Source organism: Poecilia reticulata, chromosome 7, assembly GCF_904066995.2.
Source record: "Poecilia reticulata chromosome 7, P_reticulata-male-v2, whole genome shotgun sequence".
NCBI lineage: Eukaryota > Metazoa > Chordata > Actinopteri > Cyprinodontiformes > Poeciliidae > Poecilia > Poecilia reticulata.
The window spans coordinates 20,375,215-20,391,803 of NC_088836.1; the positions used below are offsets into that span (position 1 = coordinate 20,375,215).

The 16,589-nt window shown below is 39.6% G+C and overlaps 1 protein-coding gene across 2 annotated transcripts in view; it reads left to right on the plus strand.

Moving 5' to 3' along the window:
• Nucleotides 1-16,589, plus strand: part of zbtb46 (zinc finger and BTB domain containing 46) — an 89,238-nt gene that overhangs the window by 56,100 nt on the left and 16,549 nt on the right. For both annotated transcript variants that reach the window (XM_017305708.2, XM_008413919.3), the window contains exon 4: nt 5,797-6,078. In XM_017305708.2, coding sequence (XP_017161197.1) covers nt 5,797-6,078 — 282 coding nt within the window. The remainder of the gene's footprint in view (nt 1-5,796; nt 6,079-16,589) is intronic.

The following is a 16,589-nucleotide window of genomic DNA, read 5'->3' on the forward strand; positions in this document are numbered from 1 at the left end:
TATCACCCTCAAAAATGACCACAGCTACAATGATGTTTAGAGGTGGGAACATCAGGGTTTGAAGCTGTTTTTCAGCATAGCGCAGAACCGGCAGATTTTCGATAGTTCAAGAGAGGATGAATGGAGAAATTTAGTGAGTCGGCCTCAAAAAGAATCTGAATCTTCTCACTTGAAACCAATTGAGAATTTATGGAAAGAACTGAAGATCAAATAGCACAAAAGATGTAACAGTTAGTGTAAAAGAGCGAGTCAAAATCCCATTGATTTAATTTCGTTTTTAAGCGTGCGTGTTGCGAGTGTTGCGAATGTTTGGTGTGTATTTCATTTGAACGACTTCATCGTAAATGTATCTACTGATAACATTGACTAGATTAATAGCTATTCTCTCTGCTGTCTTTTGAAGTGTTAAAATGCACGTCCACAAACAGCCAGGCAACGAGCGTCTGTTTTTGTGGGAAAGTAGCAGATATGTGTGTGTGTTCGGGGGGTCGATCCGTCAGCGGGTGTATTTTTTGTTAAAATAGGAACTCTCTCGCCCGACAGTGTTCAGATCACATAATCAGAACAGAAGATCAGAGGTCAAACTGGGCCAGCTGACCTATTCCTCCCCTTTCAGGCCTTCCTCACCTCCTCTTTACTGCCTCAAAGTGTCTCACTGTAACAACACCACCCCTGACACACACACACGCACGCACACACACACATCAATGAGAAATACAGTGCAACCTCCAACCACAGCATATAAAACTGCATCCTCTATCCATTAGCCATAACTCAGTATTCCTCACAACACGTATAAAGTACAGTCAAACGCACATCTTTTATTCCGAGTCTCAGTCCTTTTTTTTTCTCCACACTCGGCTCTGACATAGCTTACAGCGTCGCTCACATTAACAAAGAGAACCACCATTTCTACATATTTGTCTCTCCTTTTTTTTTTTTTTTTTTTAAAAAGGGGGTTTTATTTAGCATAAATGTTGAAGCCAAGGGTGCCCGGCTGCCATGGCAACCAAATTAAACGGAGGATCTCTTCAGAAAGCAGAAATCTAAATTATTCGGACTCTTTTATGAAGGGGAAAATGAAAATTCTTTCCACTGTACAGAAACCGCTTCAGTGTAAAAGCAGAAGAAAGGAGATGAGAGCGGGAAGAAAATGATGAAGAAAACGTCTTTGTTTTTTTGGGGGGGGGGATCTGACCATGTAGTTCAAAGGCATATCTCTTGCTATTGAAATTCATAGGTTGTCTCATGACACTGAGCATATTGTGCATGAAGGAATGATGTAACCGCAGTGTCTCTACAACACGAGATAAACCTATTGCGTTTGAAGGACGCCGCGTTTTGTGTGTCTGCAAATCCTCGATGAAAACCAAACCAGGCGCAGGAATGATGAAATCCATAGGATGGAAGCTCGGGATTAGTTGCGACTTGTTTCTGGTGCTGTAAATGATATTATCTGTCCGAGCAGAGGGCTGTTTAAGGATAACACCATCAGCACAGGCCAAGTCAAAGCTCAATATTTAAGTGGGGATTACGGGACTCATTTTGATTAAATGTTTTTAAAGTCTGTTTGCATTTGGCTCAATTATCTTTTTTCATTCTACCCCAAGTCTTGGATGTGTAGGTATCTATTTATAGGTATACATCAATAAATTAGAATATCTTTGAAAAGTTTGTTTAAAGGCTGATGGGTAGATTCATTCCAATCACTTTTGATGATTGTGATTTACAGCTAATACAAAACAAATTTCTGTCCTCAGAATAATAGAATATTGCACCATGCCAATAAGAAATCTGTTTTACTTCACACGTATGTCCACTTACTGAAAGCCTGTTCATGAACTGTACAGTGTATGTACTCAATACTTGATTGGGGCTCCTTTAGTTTGCTCTGGTGTCCTTCTCTGGACAATACTCCTTAGATTTGTTCAGAGTTCGCTGTCCAGTAAAGCACAGTCATACCTTGGTCATTACAGCATACATTGGTACTTTTTGCAGTGTTTGCTGGTAAATTAATTCAGCATCTCCATCTTCTCATGAAGTGTTCTAAATATCTCAGTAGCTGGCTGTGCTGACTTTTCCAATGAACCAAAACCAGCAGAGCCCTCGGCTCCCCGATCATTACAGACTCTAGAAACTTAATCTTGAGCCTCAATCAGTTTGGACTGTGTGCCTCTCCACTCTGCAACATTAAAAATTAATGAAAAATGGCAGCTGAGCAGCAACCCGGTCCGTTTCCTCCTTAGGTTAAGGTGTTTGTGACATTGTCTGTGGTTCAGGAACATTGAGCCCATGTCCTGGATGTTTATGTGTGTAGGGGCTCTTGGAGCATTGACTCCATGCTGTAGTCCACATCTTGTGATTGTCTATAAAACTCTTGAAAAATATATTTTTCAACAGCACTTTTTCCTTCCATTCAACTTCTCATTAAAACCTTTGGATACAGCACTCTGTGAACGGCCAGCTTCTTAAGTGATGACCTGTGATTGAAACCTACATCTCTCTGTATGGGATTAATCTAAACTAAATAATTAAAATAAGAGCATTTTTTTTATTGAGGTTAATCTGCATTCTTAAAAAAAAAAAAAACTCTGCTGTACAACAGACCCCTTCCTGTCACTCTTGTGTAAAATACCTGCAAATTTACACATAAAAAAAAAAAAAACAAGTTTGACATTCCTGACATGACCCATTTTCCATAAGACTAAATCGAGCGTCTTGCAATTGATTCATTGTTACTGTATGGCTGCGAGGAGGGCTGACATGTTCCATCTGTGGATGTTCGTCTTCCGAAGGCGCGGGAAAGACTGGTCAGGGTTCATTTAGTCGTCCAATAAACAGATGAGTGGTGGGACACATGGGGGTCAGAGATGATGCTCTTTTCTCTGCCTCCTTCCCGTCTTCTCCCTCCAATTGTCATCCTCCCTTTGCTCTCTCTGTGTGTGTATTGTTGTTGTTGGCCAACAGCAGATCTATGTTATTGATTGACTCCTTTGGCTGCTGGGCTGCCCACTGAAGGAGGGGGCAGAGCTCTAATGAATTCCTGCACCTCGTGCCCCTTGCGCCAACCCCTACACCCCCTTCTTAATTAACTTTGTGTGTTTGTGTGGGTGTGAGTGCAGGTGGGATGGATTTGTGTGTGTGCGTGCGTGCGTGTGTGTATGGATGCACGCAAGTATGTTTTTTGTGCCTCCTCCCTAGCTATACTCCCCCGCTTTCTTCTCTCCCCTACATTTTCTTTTTTTGCTTATCTGCCTTCTCTCTATTCCTCTACTTTAGCTCTATATCTCCTTTTTTCCCATCATCTGATGAGTCTGATAGTTGAATGGGGGAACAGACAACTTTATATGGATGTCACTCTTATTTGTCACAGCTCATCCGCTTCTTCCAGCCACTATATCTAATTGTGATCTCAAGATTGCTCAAATCTGTGTACATGCATACATAAAGGATATCCATCCTCAGGACTGATCTGAGTGTCATGAAAAATGTCTGGTGTGTGTGTGTGTGTGTGTGTGTGTGTGAACACTGTAGACCCATCGGTATTCCAGACGTGCAGGCAAACTACTGTTTCTGTCACCTTGACCACCTTGATTCCCCCTGCAGTAGACAGCAGCTCTGAGCTGCACAGCAGACACTTTTGCCCGAGCTCGACGTAGTTGGAAGAGACACTTTCATTTTCTTCACTGCTCATTTCTGTTTTGCACGCTCCTTCATCAAACCGGTGTTTTCCTTCGCTTTATTTATTCCTCATTTGCTGCAAGTGAAATTTCAATTGTCTGTTATGTGACAACCGCACATTTCAATTTATTTAAATGGGATTGTGTGTGATAGACCAGCAAAAAGTAATGCATAATTGTGCAGTCGAGAGAAAATCTCACAGGATTTTTAGACTTGCTCTCCAATGAAAATCTAAAGCATTTTTATTCAGCAGGCCGGATTTAATACTTTGAAGAACCACCTTCTGCCACTACTGCAGCCGCAGGTCTTTTTGGGCTGTAATTCTCTAACAGCTTTACATATCTGAAGGCGGAAATGTTTTCCCTTTTTCTTCGCAAAAAAAAAATCTCAAGCTCAGTCGGACTGAAAGGAGAGCATCTGTGCACATCAGACCAAGTTCGCCCAGATTTTGAGTTGGATTTAAGTTTGAATTTTATTCTAACACACTGATGAAAATGTTCCATTTTAGCTCTGACTATCACTGCCTGAGCTCAAAGTGCTTTACAGCCTCTAGCAGGTTTTCTTCCAGCTTTGTCCTGTATTTGACTCCCCTCAGCTTCCCATTCCCCACAGAATGATGCTGCTACCACCACCTATTTCACTGTGTGGTTTCTCTACACTTAAATTTGTGCATTTAGAGCAACATTTCGGTCTCCTGTTGCCATCTCTGTCTTAAGTATGGCAGCAAACATCCGTCAATGCCTTTCTTCTTGCTTCTCTTGCATAACTAATAGTTGTCCTTTTGACAGATTAACCCACCTGAGCTGTGGATATTTGCACCTCCTTCATAATAACTAAAGGTCTTTTGGCTGCTTCTCTAATTGCTGCTCTCTTTTCCCAGTCGATACATTTAGGTAAACAGTCATGTCTTGGGATGTTTTTTTTTTCTATTTCTATTTTCAGCAGGTGGACCCTGAAAGCAATTGTCCGAATTGGATTTTTTTACACAGAGGTATTGAATAAATGGTGCTGAACATAAAAGCACACCACACTTTTCAGACTTTTCTAAGTGCTTAAGTGGAGGGTAACTGGACTATATATATATTTATATTTTTGCTGAAGGCATTTCACCTTTCATCCAAAACACTTCTTTAAAACTGTTCCTGTTTGTGGCTGTAATGCTAAACACAATGGGGTATGTATACTTTTGCAAGTCACTGCATACCAGGATTTCTGAAGCTTTGTGTTGGGAGCAGTCACACATCATTATGCACCACCTCCCACCCCCTTTAAAGCAAATCTGCATTATCGCTCAGATGTCTGTGTTTGCTTTAGATGTAGACAATCTTTTCCTTCAAAGTCTCTAAGCTAGCGATGTGTCTTCTGTATTTTTCTCCCTCTAAGAGAAAGCAACCTTGCATCAGGTAAATGTCAATTAGGAGACAGTGTATGTCTGTAGATGTGTGTGTGCATGTGTGTTTGGTGCGCCGTTGTCAGCAGTGTTGTCTGACAGTCTCGTAGATCTACAGCAAAACGGCTATGGCTGACAGCGTCTCCCTGCTTTCAGTGACTCCGGTAGTTAAATGCGCACATACAGACGCAACAAACACACAAGCACACTACGGCTGTCTCTGCCTTTTCTCTCTCCCTCTCTCTCACTGTCTCTTTATGATCTCCTTGTTTTTAGTGTTGACTGGTAATGATGAGATATGTTAGGGAGTCAAGCAGAGAGGGAGATGAATCAGAGCTGTGACGCTTTGGTACCTGCTTCTGAAACCTCTGTGTGTAAATGTTGATTTTATTCGGGGGTTTTTTCTTTCTTTTTTTTCCATTTTGCACTTCAGCTGTTTCCATCATCAGGTCAAAGCCCTTAAACTGCCAAAGTGACAACTTCATGAGCACATTGTAAGAGTTTTGGGGGTTTTAACATGCCTTTTTCATCCTCTTTGTCAAGAATGACAGGATTTTCAGCCTGTAGAGAAGCGTGTAATCCCTGAAATTAATTATCAGTGTTCTCTGGGAGACATCAAACATTATTAAATTTCTTTTTCAGACACTAAAAACATTTCAAGTCACTGAGTCAGATCTGCATACTCATCCTTTGTTGCCTCCTTTTTTTTTTTTTTTTCCGTTCAGGGGCAGACGTGACCGAACCCAACAGCTCAGACAGCCGCGGCGAGCGCCTCGATTTCTTCCTCAAGCAGGAAGAGACTCTCGCCACAGAGTCGAGCTTCCTGGGCGCCAACGAATCGGAGGAGCCCAGCGGAGGGGCGGGAGGCGGAGGCATCTCATCCGTAGCCAATCTGAAGGCAGCACTGATGAGTAAGAACAGCCTGCTGTCGCTGCGGGCTGAGATGATGGGAGATGATAACCCCTTGCTGTATGAGTACCTGCCCAAAGGAGGACACTCCCTGTCCTGTAAGTATCTATTTACAGAAGCTGTGCTCACACTGCTTGTTTCGCACATCTGAGACACGCCGTCTAACTCACAGTATATGCATATGTCGACCCCCTAGATGCAGCATACAGTGCCTTGCAAAATCCTTTAAATTTTACCCTTAAACTTTATCACATTAACAAAGTTGACATGGAAGGAAAATAATACGTGGTTTTCAACTTTTTTTTTGCAAAAAAAAAAAAAAAAATCTGAGAAGTGTGGCATGCATATGTATTTATCCCCCTTAACTTTGACACTCCTAAATAAAATTTTGCGTAAACAAATCATCCTAATGTTATTCCCACAGTGATACACCGTGGCAGTAGCATCATGACATGAGAATGCTTCTTTTCCCCCCGGCAGAGATATTGAGAATTGATTAGAGATTGAGCTAAACACAAGTAACTCTCGGAAGGATTTAGGTGTGTGTTGACTTGTGCGTGCTGACTATAGGCATCTAATGTTTCTTTTGTTTTTTTTTTTTTATGTTAATGGATTTGTATGCACATGCATGTTTGTTGGATATATACGTGTCGTGTATAAGTGCACATATATATTGGTTTATTAGGTTAACATTTTGTTCTATTTCATTAACATATAACGTTCGCTTAGATAGACGTCCTTTCAGGATTGTAGTGTGGCCACCATCCAGAAGAGGGCACCACTGCTCATTCTTAAGCTGAGCCAGCTGATGGTTGTAAGAAACAATCGTGGCAGAGGTATCCCACGGAGTGAAACAGTCCAAATGGAGTCGTGTGTGGAATTATTGTACTCCATTTAATGATGACACAGATGCAAAAGTCACTTTAAATGGTGATGTTTTGAAATACAAACACTCGAAAATCTCCTTAAGTCATCATAGCGCTCATTCGGTCGAGCTGCATTTCAGACAGCATCAAAATCTCAACCAAAAATGCATAAATCAGAGGGCATTAAGCAACCCCCCCCCCCCCCCCCCCCCAAAAAAAAAAACAAAAAAAAAACGCTTTGACATCATAGATAGACGTAGTACCAATGACAAGGGTTGATGGTAAGGGCTTTCTTGACTTCTTCATGGAAGCTCATTTTTAACGTTTCTTTGAGAACAGCAATAAGCGCCCATTTAGAGGCGCACTATAACAAGAAGCCTGTTAGTGTTTTTGCATAATGTGCAGTTACCAGTCCTCCCAGGGATATTTAAAGTTGTTTTTTTTATTTTTATAGCTTGTTTTTGAGTTAGTCCTTAACTTAAATGATAGTTTTCTATGGGGATTAAATGTTTTACATATTCTATTCTTTTCCTCTTTTTTCTATTCAACAACCTAATAGTTTCCTGTTTAAAAGTGTGGGGGGGGCACGTTTTTATTTATTTATTAAGTCAGTATTTAATACAGCTGAAAGAATAAATTAAAATGGAATGATGTGCTTCTTAAAAAATTAAAAAATTCATAATATTGCAAAAATGTTATGGAAAAAACCCTATGATACGCGGGAAAACTCTTGAATGGTGACTGCAAAGTATTGACTCAGGATGACTGAATACAAATGCAAGAGACACTTTGCAAGGTTTTATGGGAGAAAAAAAAAAGCAATTGAACACCATGTTCCTTTTCCTTTAATTGCTCCATTGTAACATGACAAAACAAAAAAACAAATACAATTGACATGGTACTGTTGCAAGGCATTGTATGTAGCGGTTTCTGTCCTTAGTAGCACTAAATGACTATGAGCCAGTTTACTAGGTTAGACCTCAATGCATGTGTGTTTTTAATGTGTGTGTGTTCGCGTGTGTTTTTGTGTGTGATGCCATGGCTACTCGGCAGTGACTAAGTGAGAGAACATTTTGCAAGGCTCTCTCTCGCTGTCTCAAGAAAATTTTCTTTTTTTTTTTTTTCTGCGACAGTTTTTTTTTTTTTTGTACCCAGTCGGTGGGTCTGCCACTGAACTTCACAGAGGCAAAATAAACCAGCAGAACAACCACTCAGACTGACATAAGCTCATATTGCTCCACTTAGCCACGGTAAAAAACACCAACTTTTGCATGCTTCCAAAAAAATGTTTCAAACACAAACATGTCTTTTGTTTTGATTCCAAAAAGTTGTTCTTGACAAATGTCCTTAAAATACATATTTCAACTTCACGTATGTCTACCACTTTAAATCTGAGTTTTGCAGAGTTGTACAATAAGTTTATTTTTAGGTATTTAGACGTAGAATTTGCACAAAATGTTTTTTTTTCATCTTTAAATGTAAGGATCTACATTTAAATGTTGATACATTGCATTTAAATGTTGATACATCTACAATGTAAATTGTATCAAGAAGCTTGATCTATATTGTATCAAGCCTCTTGGCAATTAACCTTGTACTATCAGAAAGCTGGTTTATTTCCTTTTCAATGGCATATTTGAAAGGAAAGCACATTTGTGGGTTGAGCAGGAGAGTTCAGTTGGTGGTTTCCTTGGTAAATCCTCTTTGCCAATACAAATGAGTCAAGTTAGTGTGACAGTGTGATCATACCAGGAGTGGAGACAGTGGCGCAACTACACATTATTCAGGTGGATGCGAAAAAGTAAAACGGCGCCCCTCGAAGGAAGGTTGAAGGAGCGTGGAAACATGCTCGCTCTAAGGAGCGTAAGGCGAGCTGAAGTGTATGGGAAAGCGTCATCGGCGCGCCGCCCCCTACAGATGGGGTTTTGGCGCCCCCTCTGGTGCTGCGCCCTTATGCGTTGCATGCGCTGCATATACACTTTTTGCGCCACTGAGTGGAGAGAATGGAATAGCATGTCCTCGACGCCATTAAACAGTTGTGGGATCATTTTGGGTGTGTTCTTTGTGACAGAGCAACACAAGGGTGACTTGTGGGAAATGCTGGTTGAAGAATAGGATGCCATCCCACAACAGTTTGTGACCAAGCTAGTGATTAACATGGGAAGGAGGTGCCAAGCTTTTGTCATTTTTATAAGGTTTTCCCATGCATCACTAAGACCCGTGTTTGCCACGTGGATATGGTTGTAAATTACCAATATGTCTCATTTCTACAAACTTGAATTATTTAACCAATAAATGATTGATGCGGACAAAATAAATTTCTTTCTGTATTGAATGGTTTCAGTAATTATCAAGATACATTTTCAAATGAAATGGCTTGTTTCTAAGATATAATTGATTTCAAATCAAACTTAAAGTACACATTAATAATAACTAGTGAGATTAAATTGCCGAACTGTGCACAAAGTTCTCTTTAAAAAATGTGACTTAGTGAATTAATAATGACAATGTCAGCTATAAAAATGTACAAATATGATTTAAAGTGCTGTTTGCAAATGCATATATGTTTGACTACAATCAGAAAATAATGCAATCAAGTTCACACAACTGTTTGCAGCCTCTACTCCATCTTACAAAAATTCTTAAATCGTGATGCCTCACATTTTGCCTGTTAACCCTCATGTATTGACTGTCTTATTGAACTTTACATTTTCTGTTTTCTCTATGAATTATTGAAGTCGTCTTTTTGCCTCGTTCTAAATTACACCAAACAAAAGTCAATAGCTGAATAAGCATTTTGGCATTGGCAGAGAGGATTTGGCAAGTTTTTTATGAATGCAGCCCACATAGTTAACTCCGCAGCTCGACTCACAAACACGTCTTCCTCACCAATGTCACACCATTTAAAAGGAAGAATAAACCTTTCCAAAAGTCTAAAAATTATTACTGAAAAAACATTGAAACAAAAATAATCAATCAAACACATTTTTCCTTTCTTCTTCTTCTGCTTACTGTATATTTGCATTTGATTAGCTGGTTTTTTTTTTTGCACAATTTTTTTCCATCTATTTGAATGTTTTATGCAGTTATTACTGAATCAGTAATAACGTTGAATTTAGTTCCTTAAGTCATTGTTGACTGAACCTTTTTATATTTATCCTTGTTAATAATACATTTATGCCCTGCAGAACGAGTGTGTAATTTGTCTGTAACAAGAGATTTTCTGTATTTTCCCATTTTCTTTGCTACTCGTGGAGTGTGTTAAACTGTCAGTGTGTATGCGTGTGTGTGTGTGGGTGCATGGTAGTGTGAGCGTGTATTTGCTAGAGTCCAGGTCCGCGTGGGCACATTTTGTGAGCTCAACTTCTGGGTTTGTTTCTTTTGCTTTTACTGCCATGTAATTGGATCTTTTGTCCCGAGTTCTCCCTGTTTTTTGTGAGTGGAAGAAAAGATGAGAAAGGGTACAACTCCGAGCCCAGTCGCATCTATTGAGCTGAGCCCCACTCACCTAAGCCATAAAAGACAGGGCCAAGCCTGAATAGACCAAAACACACACTCGCCATCGTGCACGCTCGCGCGCTCGTGTCCCTTCGCATCACCTCTTTTGTGTGAGTGTTAAGTGTGTGGGATTGAGATGTTTCTGTTGGCTCACGGAGGAGAATCAGATGCTGTCGCAGCACAGACAGCCTCAGAAAACACAAGTAGAGGCTTTTGGATATGCTTTCAGACTTTACAGATACAGTCAGCCTTGACTATCTGAATAAAAGATTTGGAGAATTCTGAGAATGTTAATCATTTGTTCCCTGCATGGGAAAGTGTCCTGTATGAGCCCTGTATCTGTATTTCAGTTGTCACCAAAGAAACCTCAGGGAGGGTTTTTTGGTTAGCCAAATACTATTTTGTATTCACTACACAATAGGGGTTGGGGAAATGGGCTTGCTGAGATGGCCAACAGCCTCCCCTCCCACCCCAGGTCTGTCCCTGTGTCTAAATGAGGACAGAGGATAAACAAACACTGTACCTCAGATTACTGGGCGGAGGAGAAGTCTGCCTGCTTTGACAGATCACTGTTCCCATCGTTGCTCCCTCCCTCTTTCTATCCATCCGGCTCCATTCGCCCCTTCGCCTGTCTTCTCTTCTTTCGCCCCCGATGTACATCTCATCCCTCTCATGCTTTCCCTCCTTCTTCCCCTCCATACATTTCTCCTTCACCACACCTTAACACCCATCCCTTCCCATCCTGCATTTTCTCATTTTATTTTCTTCTGGCCCTTTCCCCCTCTTTTTACTTCGGCTAGGGAACATCAAAGCATGTTGCTGTAAAATCCTGGGAAAGTATTGATCTGGGCAGAGTGGAGGTACAGCAAGGTCACTTGCTCCAATTCAAGAGAGACCAGGAAATTTTGCAAAAGGCCTTGATGCAGAGCTTCTGTTGCTCTTATTTTTTCCCCCCCGTTAAGTCACCTTCTTGTGTGGTTCATGCACTAAATATATACATAAACACACAAAATCTGACAAAAACAGTTTGTGTTGTTCCGCTTAATTCTTTCTAATCTGAGCCAGCCGCCACCTTGTTGACATTACATGGGATTCCAACACAAAGCCCCTTGTATTTACTATTCTTTGCATGGGACATGGACTAGATCCTCCTTGCATGTGGAATGCCAAAAATACAGTGGAACCGGACTGCATGTCAATCAGTCTCTAAAATCCAATTAGGATCATTGGGATTTAGCCCCACTACCCGTCTGTGTGTCAGGCAGTCAATGTCTAACAATGGATCGTGTCGGACCATCCCGGTGCACCTGTCCACACTGCCACTGTGTACAGGCTGCAAAGAACATCCAATTAACTGCAGAGATCACACTGACAATATTGAACTTTTCTCTAAACTGTCAACTCTCATCATTTCACATCAACTTCTTCAAATTGACTCAGCACGGACAACGTTGCCTGTAAAGCGGGCGCTTTCACAAAGACTTTCTGAATGTATTTCGGTGAGCAAAATTTTGCTCCACCTTCTGAGTCGCACCTTCCTGTCCTCTTTTTAAAATGCAAACCGACAGGAGGAGTTGTAGCGGTTAGTTTTGATTCCAGTAAGAAGAAATTGATTCTGAAAAGTCTTGGATGTGTTTTAAGTTCTGTGCTTTTTTTATTTAAACTTTTCAAAGGTTCTGGGACCTGGCTACAGTTACAGGAAGTCGGAATTGGTCAGAATAATTGCCTGAAACTGTCTAGATTTGGGAAGGTTTCTCACCCATCTCAAGCCCAAAATCCATTATAAAGTGTATGTGTCCCGCAATAAAGACTTTGTAAACATTTTGGTCATTAGATTCTTATTTTCACTTTTCACAGCTTATATCTCACTTAATCAATTGGACTTATAATTATTTGGGAACATATTCACAGACAGATATACATGATAATGCAGAGAAATACATCCTTGTTGATTGGTATTTCTAACAGTTAGCCCACTAGTACAATAACTGAAAACATTCAGTGTTGGGTGTAATATCACTCCGTATCTGAGTTTCCACTTCCCAGGCAAATGATTCACAGCATGATAAGAGGCATTTTCTCAAAGCAAAGATGAGAAAACAGTTTTGCCTTAATTTACAAAGAAGTGACAATATCCCAGTAAAGGTAACCCGAAGAGGACAAATATGCTTTTAGAAGAAATTGTACCTAGCCTCTAGGTATCACATTTAGAGAGCTTTGATCCGTCCTTGTGTGAATTTAATTAAGACTAGTAATACACAGTATAGTTTGCACAACTGATTCTAATTCACATAATTGTAGTATCTCAATTGTGATTGCCAGTTCTTTTCTATGGCAATTGTGATGAAAATTCAGAACAGATCAAAACCCAGGTGGAGATGTTGCTCATCTAAAACACAAGTCTTGCTGCTGTCTAGTTACACTGGATGTGTCCAAATTCTGGGGCTACAGGGATGTAGCCTGGGACAAAGCATAAAAGCTACCCTCCACATCTCACAGTTGGCTAAAGGTTAGTGTTTGCTGACCCACATGAGCTAAAAAAAACACACAAAAACACTGGATTTAAGTAACTGACAGTTACTAATAGTTTGCTGACTTGTTTTAATAATGATCACTTAACACAAAACCAAACGTATTACTTTATGTGGTTGGTCCTCATTTTTCTGCTTCAGAGCTTAAAGCATTGTGCTATGCTTTAAGCTCACTCTGATGTGTGGAGCTCTTGGTGCTCGGTTGATTATCCAAAGAGTGGTTTGAAATGTGGTAACCTCTGCTCCATGGCTACTCAACATTCAAATGACTTTTGTTAAGATGCTTGAAAATAGAAATGGAACATTTCATTTCTGTGATTTATGCCATAATGTGATCCACCGTTGTGTTCTAAACAAAATCAAAAATCGAGTAACAGTAACAAATCTTTTAAAGTGCTCACATGAATGAAGTAGAAATTTGGTGAATTGGAAAGAAGCATGACATCAGAACGGGAATGTACCTCCAAACTGCACAGTTTTAGTTACTTTACATTAATTTTCAAAACTCTGAAAGAGAATAAACTTCCAAAAGGGTCCTTGCTAACAAGATGTCATTAAGCCTTTTTTCTACTAACAAACTTATGAAGTTTTAGGTAATTAGTTAGGATATTCAACTTAAGGGAGCTGCTTTTCTAAAGCTTAGGACCGTATAAGTCTTGACCCCATTTTAGTGGCAGATGGAGTAAAGGAAACAGGTTCTTACAAGGTCAGCTTGCTCCTTCAGCCTATAGTCACATGGAATAGATTTTTTTTTTGTTATGATCTCTATTTTTCCATGCAGTAAGTCACTTTGGTGTGATCAGTATTCTTTAAAGCTTGCCAGATTTCTGAAAAATCGCAAATTTGTGAGAAATCCATCAGTCTTTTTTTAAAGAGCCCTCATACATGGTGAAGTTCAAAACAAAGTGATTAACACAAAGTTCAAACAGGAGGCATTGTCAAGCAAACAAATAGACTAGCATTATCTAGAGAAAAAAAAGTACTGATTACCTAAACTGGGTTAAAGGAAACAGTGATTATGTTGATGGGCAGATGCTGGATGTAGACATAAAAATTAACCCCAAGATTATAAATAATGAACAAAGGACAAAAATGAATGTTGTACTTAACAATAGTAAAATCCAAAGAAAATACATTTTTTGCCCTCAAAAACGTCCTGATTACATTTCAACAAATGGAAAAGAGACCAGGGCATTGGCATGTCTTCTCCAAAATATTAACTTTATTGGCCATAAGCTGCTTTGTAGTTGCCTTGCTTGTATACTTAGGCTAGTTATCCATTTACATGTCTATTTGTGCCAAGCTGTAACTCCTAACGTCGCTTGACGGATGTCTTGAGATATTGCCTTAATATTTGCACAAAATGTTCTTTTCTTGTGATGCCGTCTATTTAATGAAGCATGCTTGCAATAAAAAAAAAAAACCCAGCACAGCACTGGGGTGCTGTGGTGGTGCAGGGGTTAGGCACAGCCCATGTGTTTCCCACGATGCGGCTGTTGCAAGTTTGATTTCTGGCCTGGTGGCCTTTTCCACAAATCATCCCCCTTCTCTCATTACCCACTTTCCTGTCAATTCACTATCAAATAAAGGCCACTAGAGCCAATAAAGCCTTACAAAAAAAACTGAAAATCTACACAACATAATGCTGCCAACCTTGTATTTGTCACTTAGGATGGTGTTCTTCAGCTTCCAAAACTTCCTTTTTCTTTCAAATGTAATTATTGTCATAGTGGCCAAATACCAGAGGCCACAAACCTGATCGGCACATGGCCTCCTTTTGAGCAATATGGCTGAAAATAACATGCCCAAAATGAATTGAATGTATCTCAAGAACTACAGAGTTTATTTTAATTGTTTTGGTATCAAAACAAAGGCAAGACCCTAGAGAACATGTTACAACTCTAAAAACCATCCTGCCTGTTACTGAGGAAAGTGTATTAATATGATAAACAGCAGAAATTAAGAAAAAAATCCATTTCCGCCTAAAAAAAACCACTTCAATCTATGAATGCTCCTTTCAAAACATGCAGTGAAAGCCAAAAAAAGTAGCAACAACAGTACACAATCTGACCTTTTACTGTGCCAAGTTTCATGAAAAAAAAGTTAATCATATGAGTTTTAGAGAGGTACTACTAGATAAAAATCTAGGCGGACCTTCCAAATGAGCCATTTTGGCACAATTTGTGCCATTTGAACTTTCTTAGTTTTTATTTCTGTAGGGTCTGTTTTAATCATTTATTCTTTTCATATAATACATTATTATTTATCATAAATAAGTAATTACATCTAATAATTGTTTTTGGGGGTTCTTTTGAAAAATCCACATTGCATTCATTCATAAAAAGAGAAAAAAAATAGACAAATTGTAATAGACTGAAAATGGACCAGATTAACTCACAATAACACTTCAAATAGAATTATATAACAATGAAAATGCAAATAGCAATGAAAACTAAGTTGTCAAAATGATATGATCAAAGTAAAAACTAATATATCTCATAATTACATTACAATAGCTGCGCTCTGCGCTCTGTGCGTAAAACCTCCCAATTCCCCATTCATTTTTTCAAAACTACGCGGGGCAGTTTCTCGGGAACCCATTGGTCAATTTTGACGATTGACATGTCGTTCGAACCGTCAGAGCCAATAGAATCTGAGGGCGTTGACATTAATACGGAAACTAAAGTTATTCACCAATTACAGCTAAAAAAAGGCATGTGACGTAAATTGACCAATTTTCACCCGGCGTAACGTCAATCCCCATAAAACACGGAAATGCCTCTGCGCCGAACCAAAAACCATTTGAGATGTACTCAGGGAAAAGGGATTATCGGACCAGGTGGAAATATTTACTCTAATATGGATTATGACCACGAAACGGCGAAGGTAGGACTGGATTTTTGATTTTAGCTTCGTGAAATGAGCTATTTCTGTTTGTCTTCTTTAGCTGCTGGTTCATTGAGTTTTGCACGTAGCGTGGTGACTCTAGTATTGTTAAAAACCTCAGAGCTTCGGCTTTACTCTGATTAATAGTTTTTGTACATCGGGCCTCCTTGCTCTTTTACTATTGCGTTTTTTACCGGGTGTGCCTCGTTAGCCTCGTTAGCGTCTAATTGCGTTTCTTTTTATTAATCTGCTTAGTGTTCAATCTGGGTGTTGTTGAGGAAGAAAATATCGATCTTATCATTTAGAAGAGCTTTTTCCCTTTATGTGGATATGCAATATGCCTATATTGATAAATGTATAGCATGTGTTTTTAATTGATCTTGTTGCGGCAAGCGCCGAGGACCCAAATTTGGGTCCTCTAGCGACGGAGACGTTAAAGATATCCATTATTGTGTGCCTTTGCAAGCTGAAATCTGGCTTTTTTTATGTTGCTTTTGATGTTATGACTTCTTCCTCCCTGACTGGCCTTTCAACCAATTTTGGTACAAAACTCAATGTGTCATTGTGGATAATGACACCAACTTCAGCCAACCTCTTTACAAGGTATTTTGCTTTTGTTCTGGGTTTTTAGATGCACATTTCACACCACAAAAATGTCCATCTCCTGGATACAATATGACAGCTGGGCATTCCCACCCTGTTCATGCTTGCTATAAGTGTTTGAAAAAATGAATATTTCATTTTCAGGCATTAAAAACGCCCGAAGGTTAACCAGATTTGTAAAGGTCAACAAGTATCCAAATATCTCAAATATGTGTTTGGTGTCGA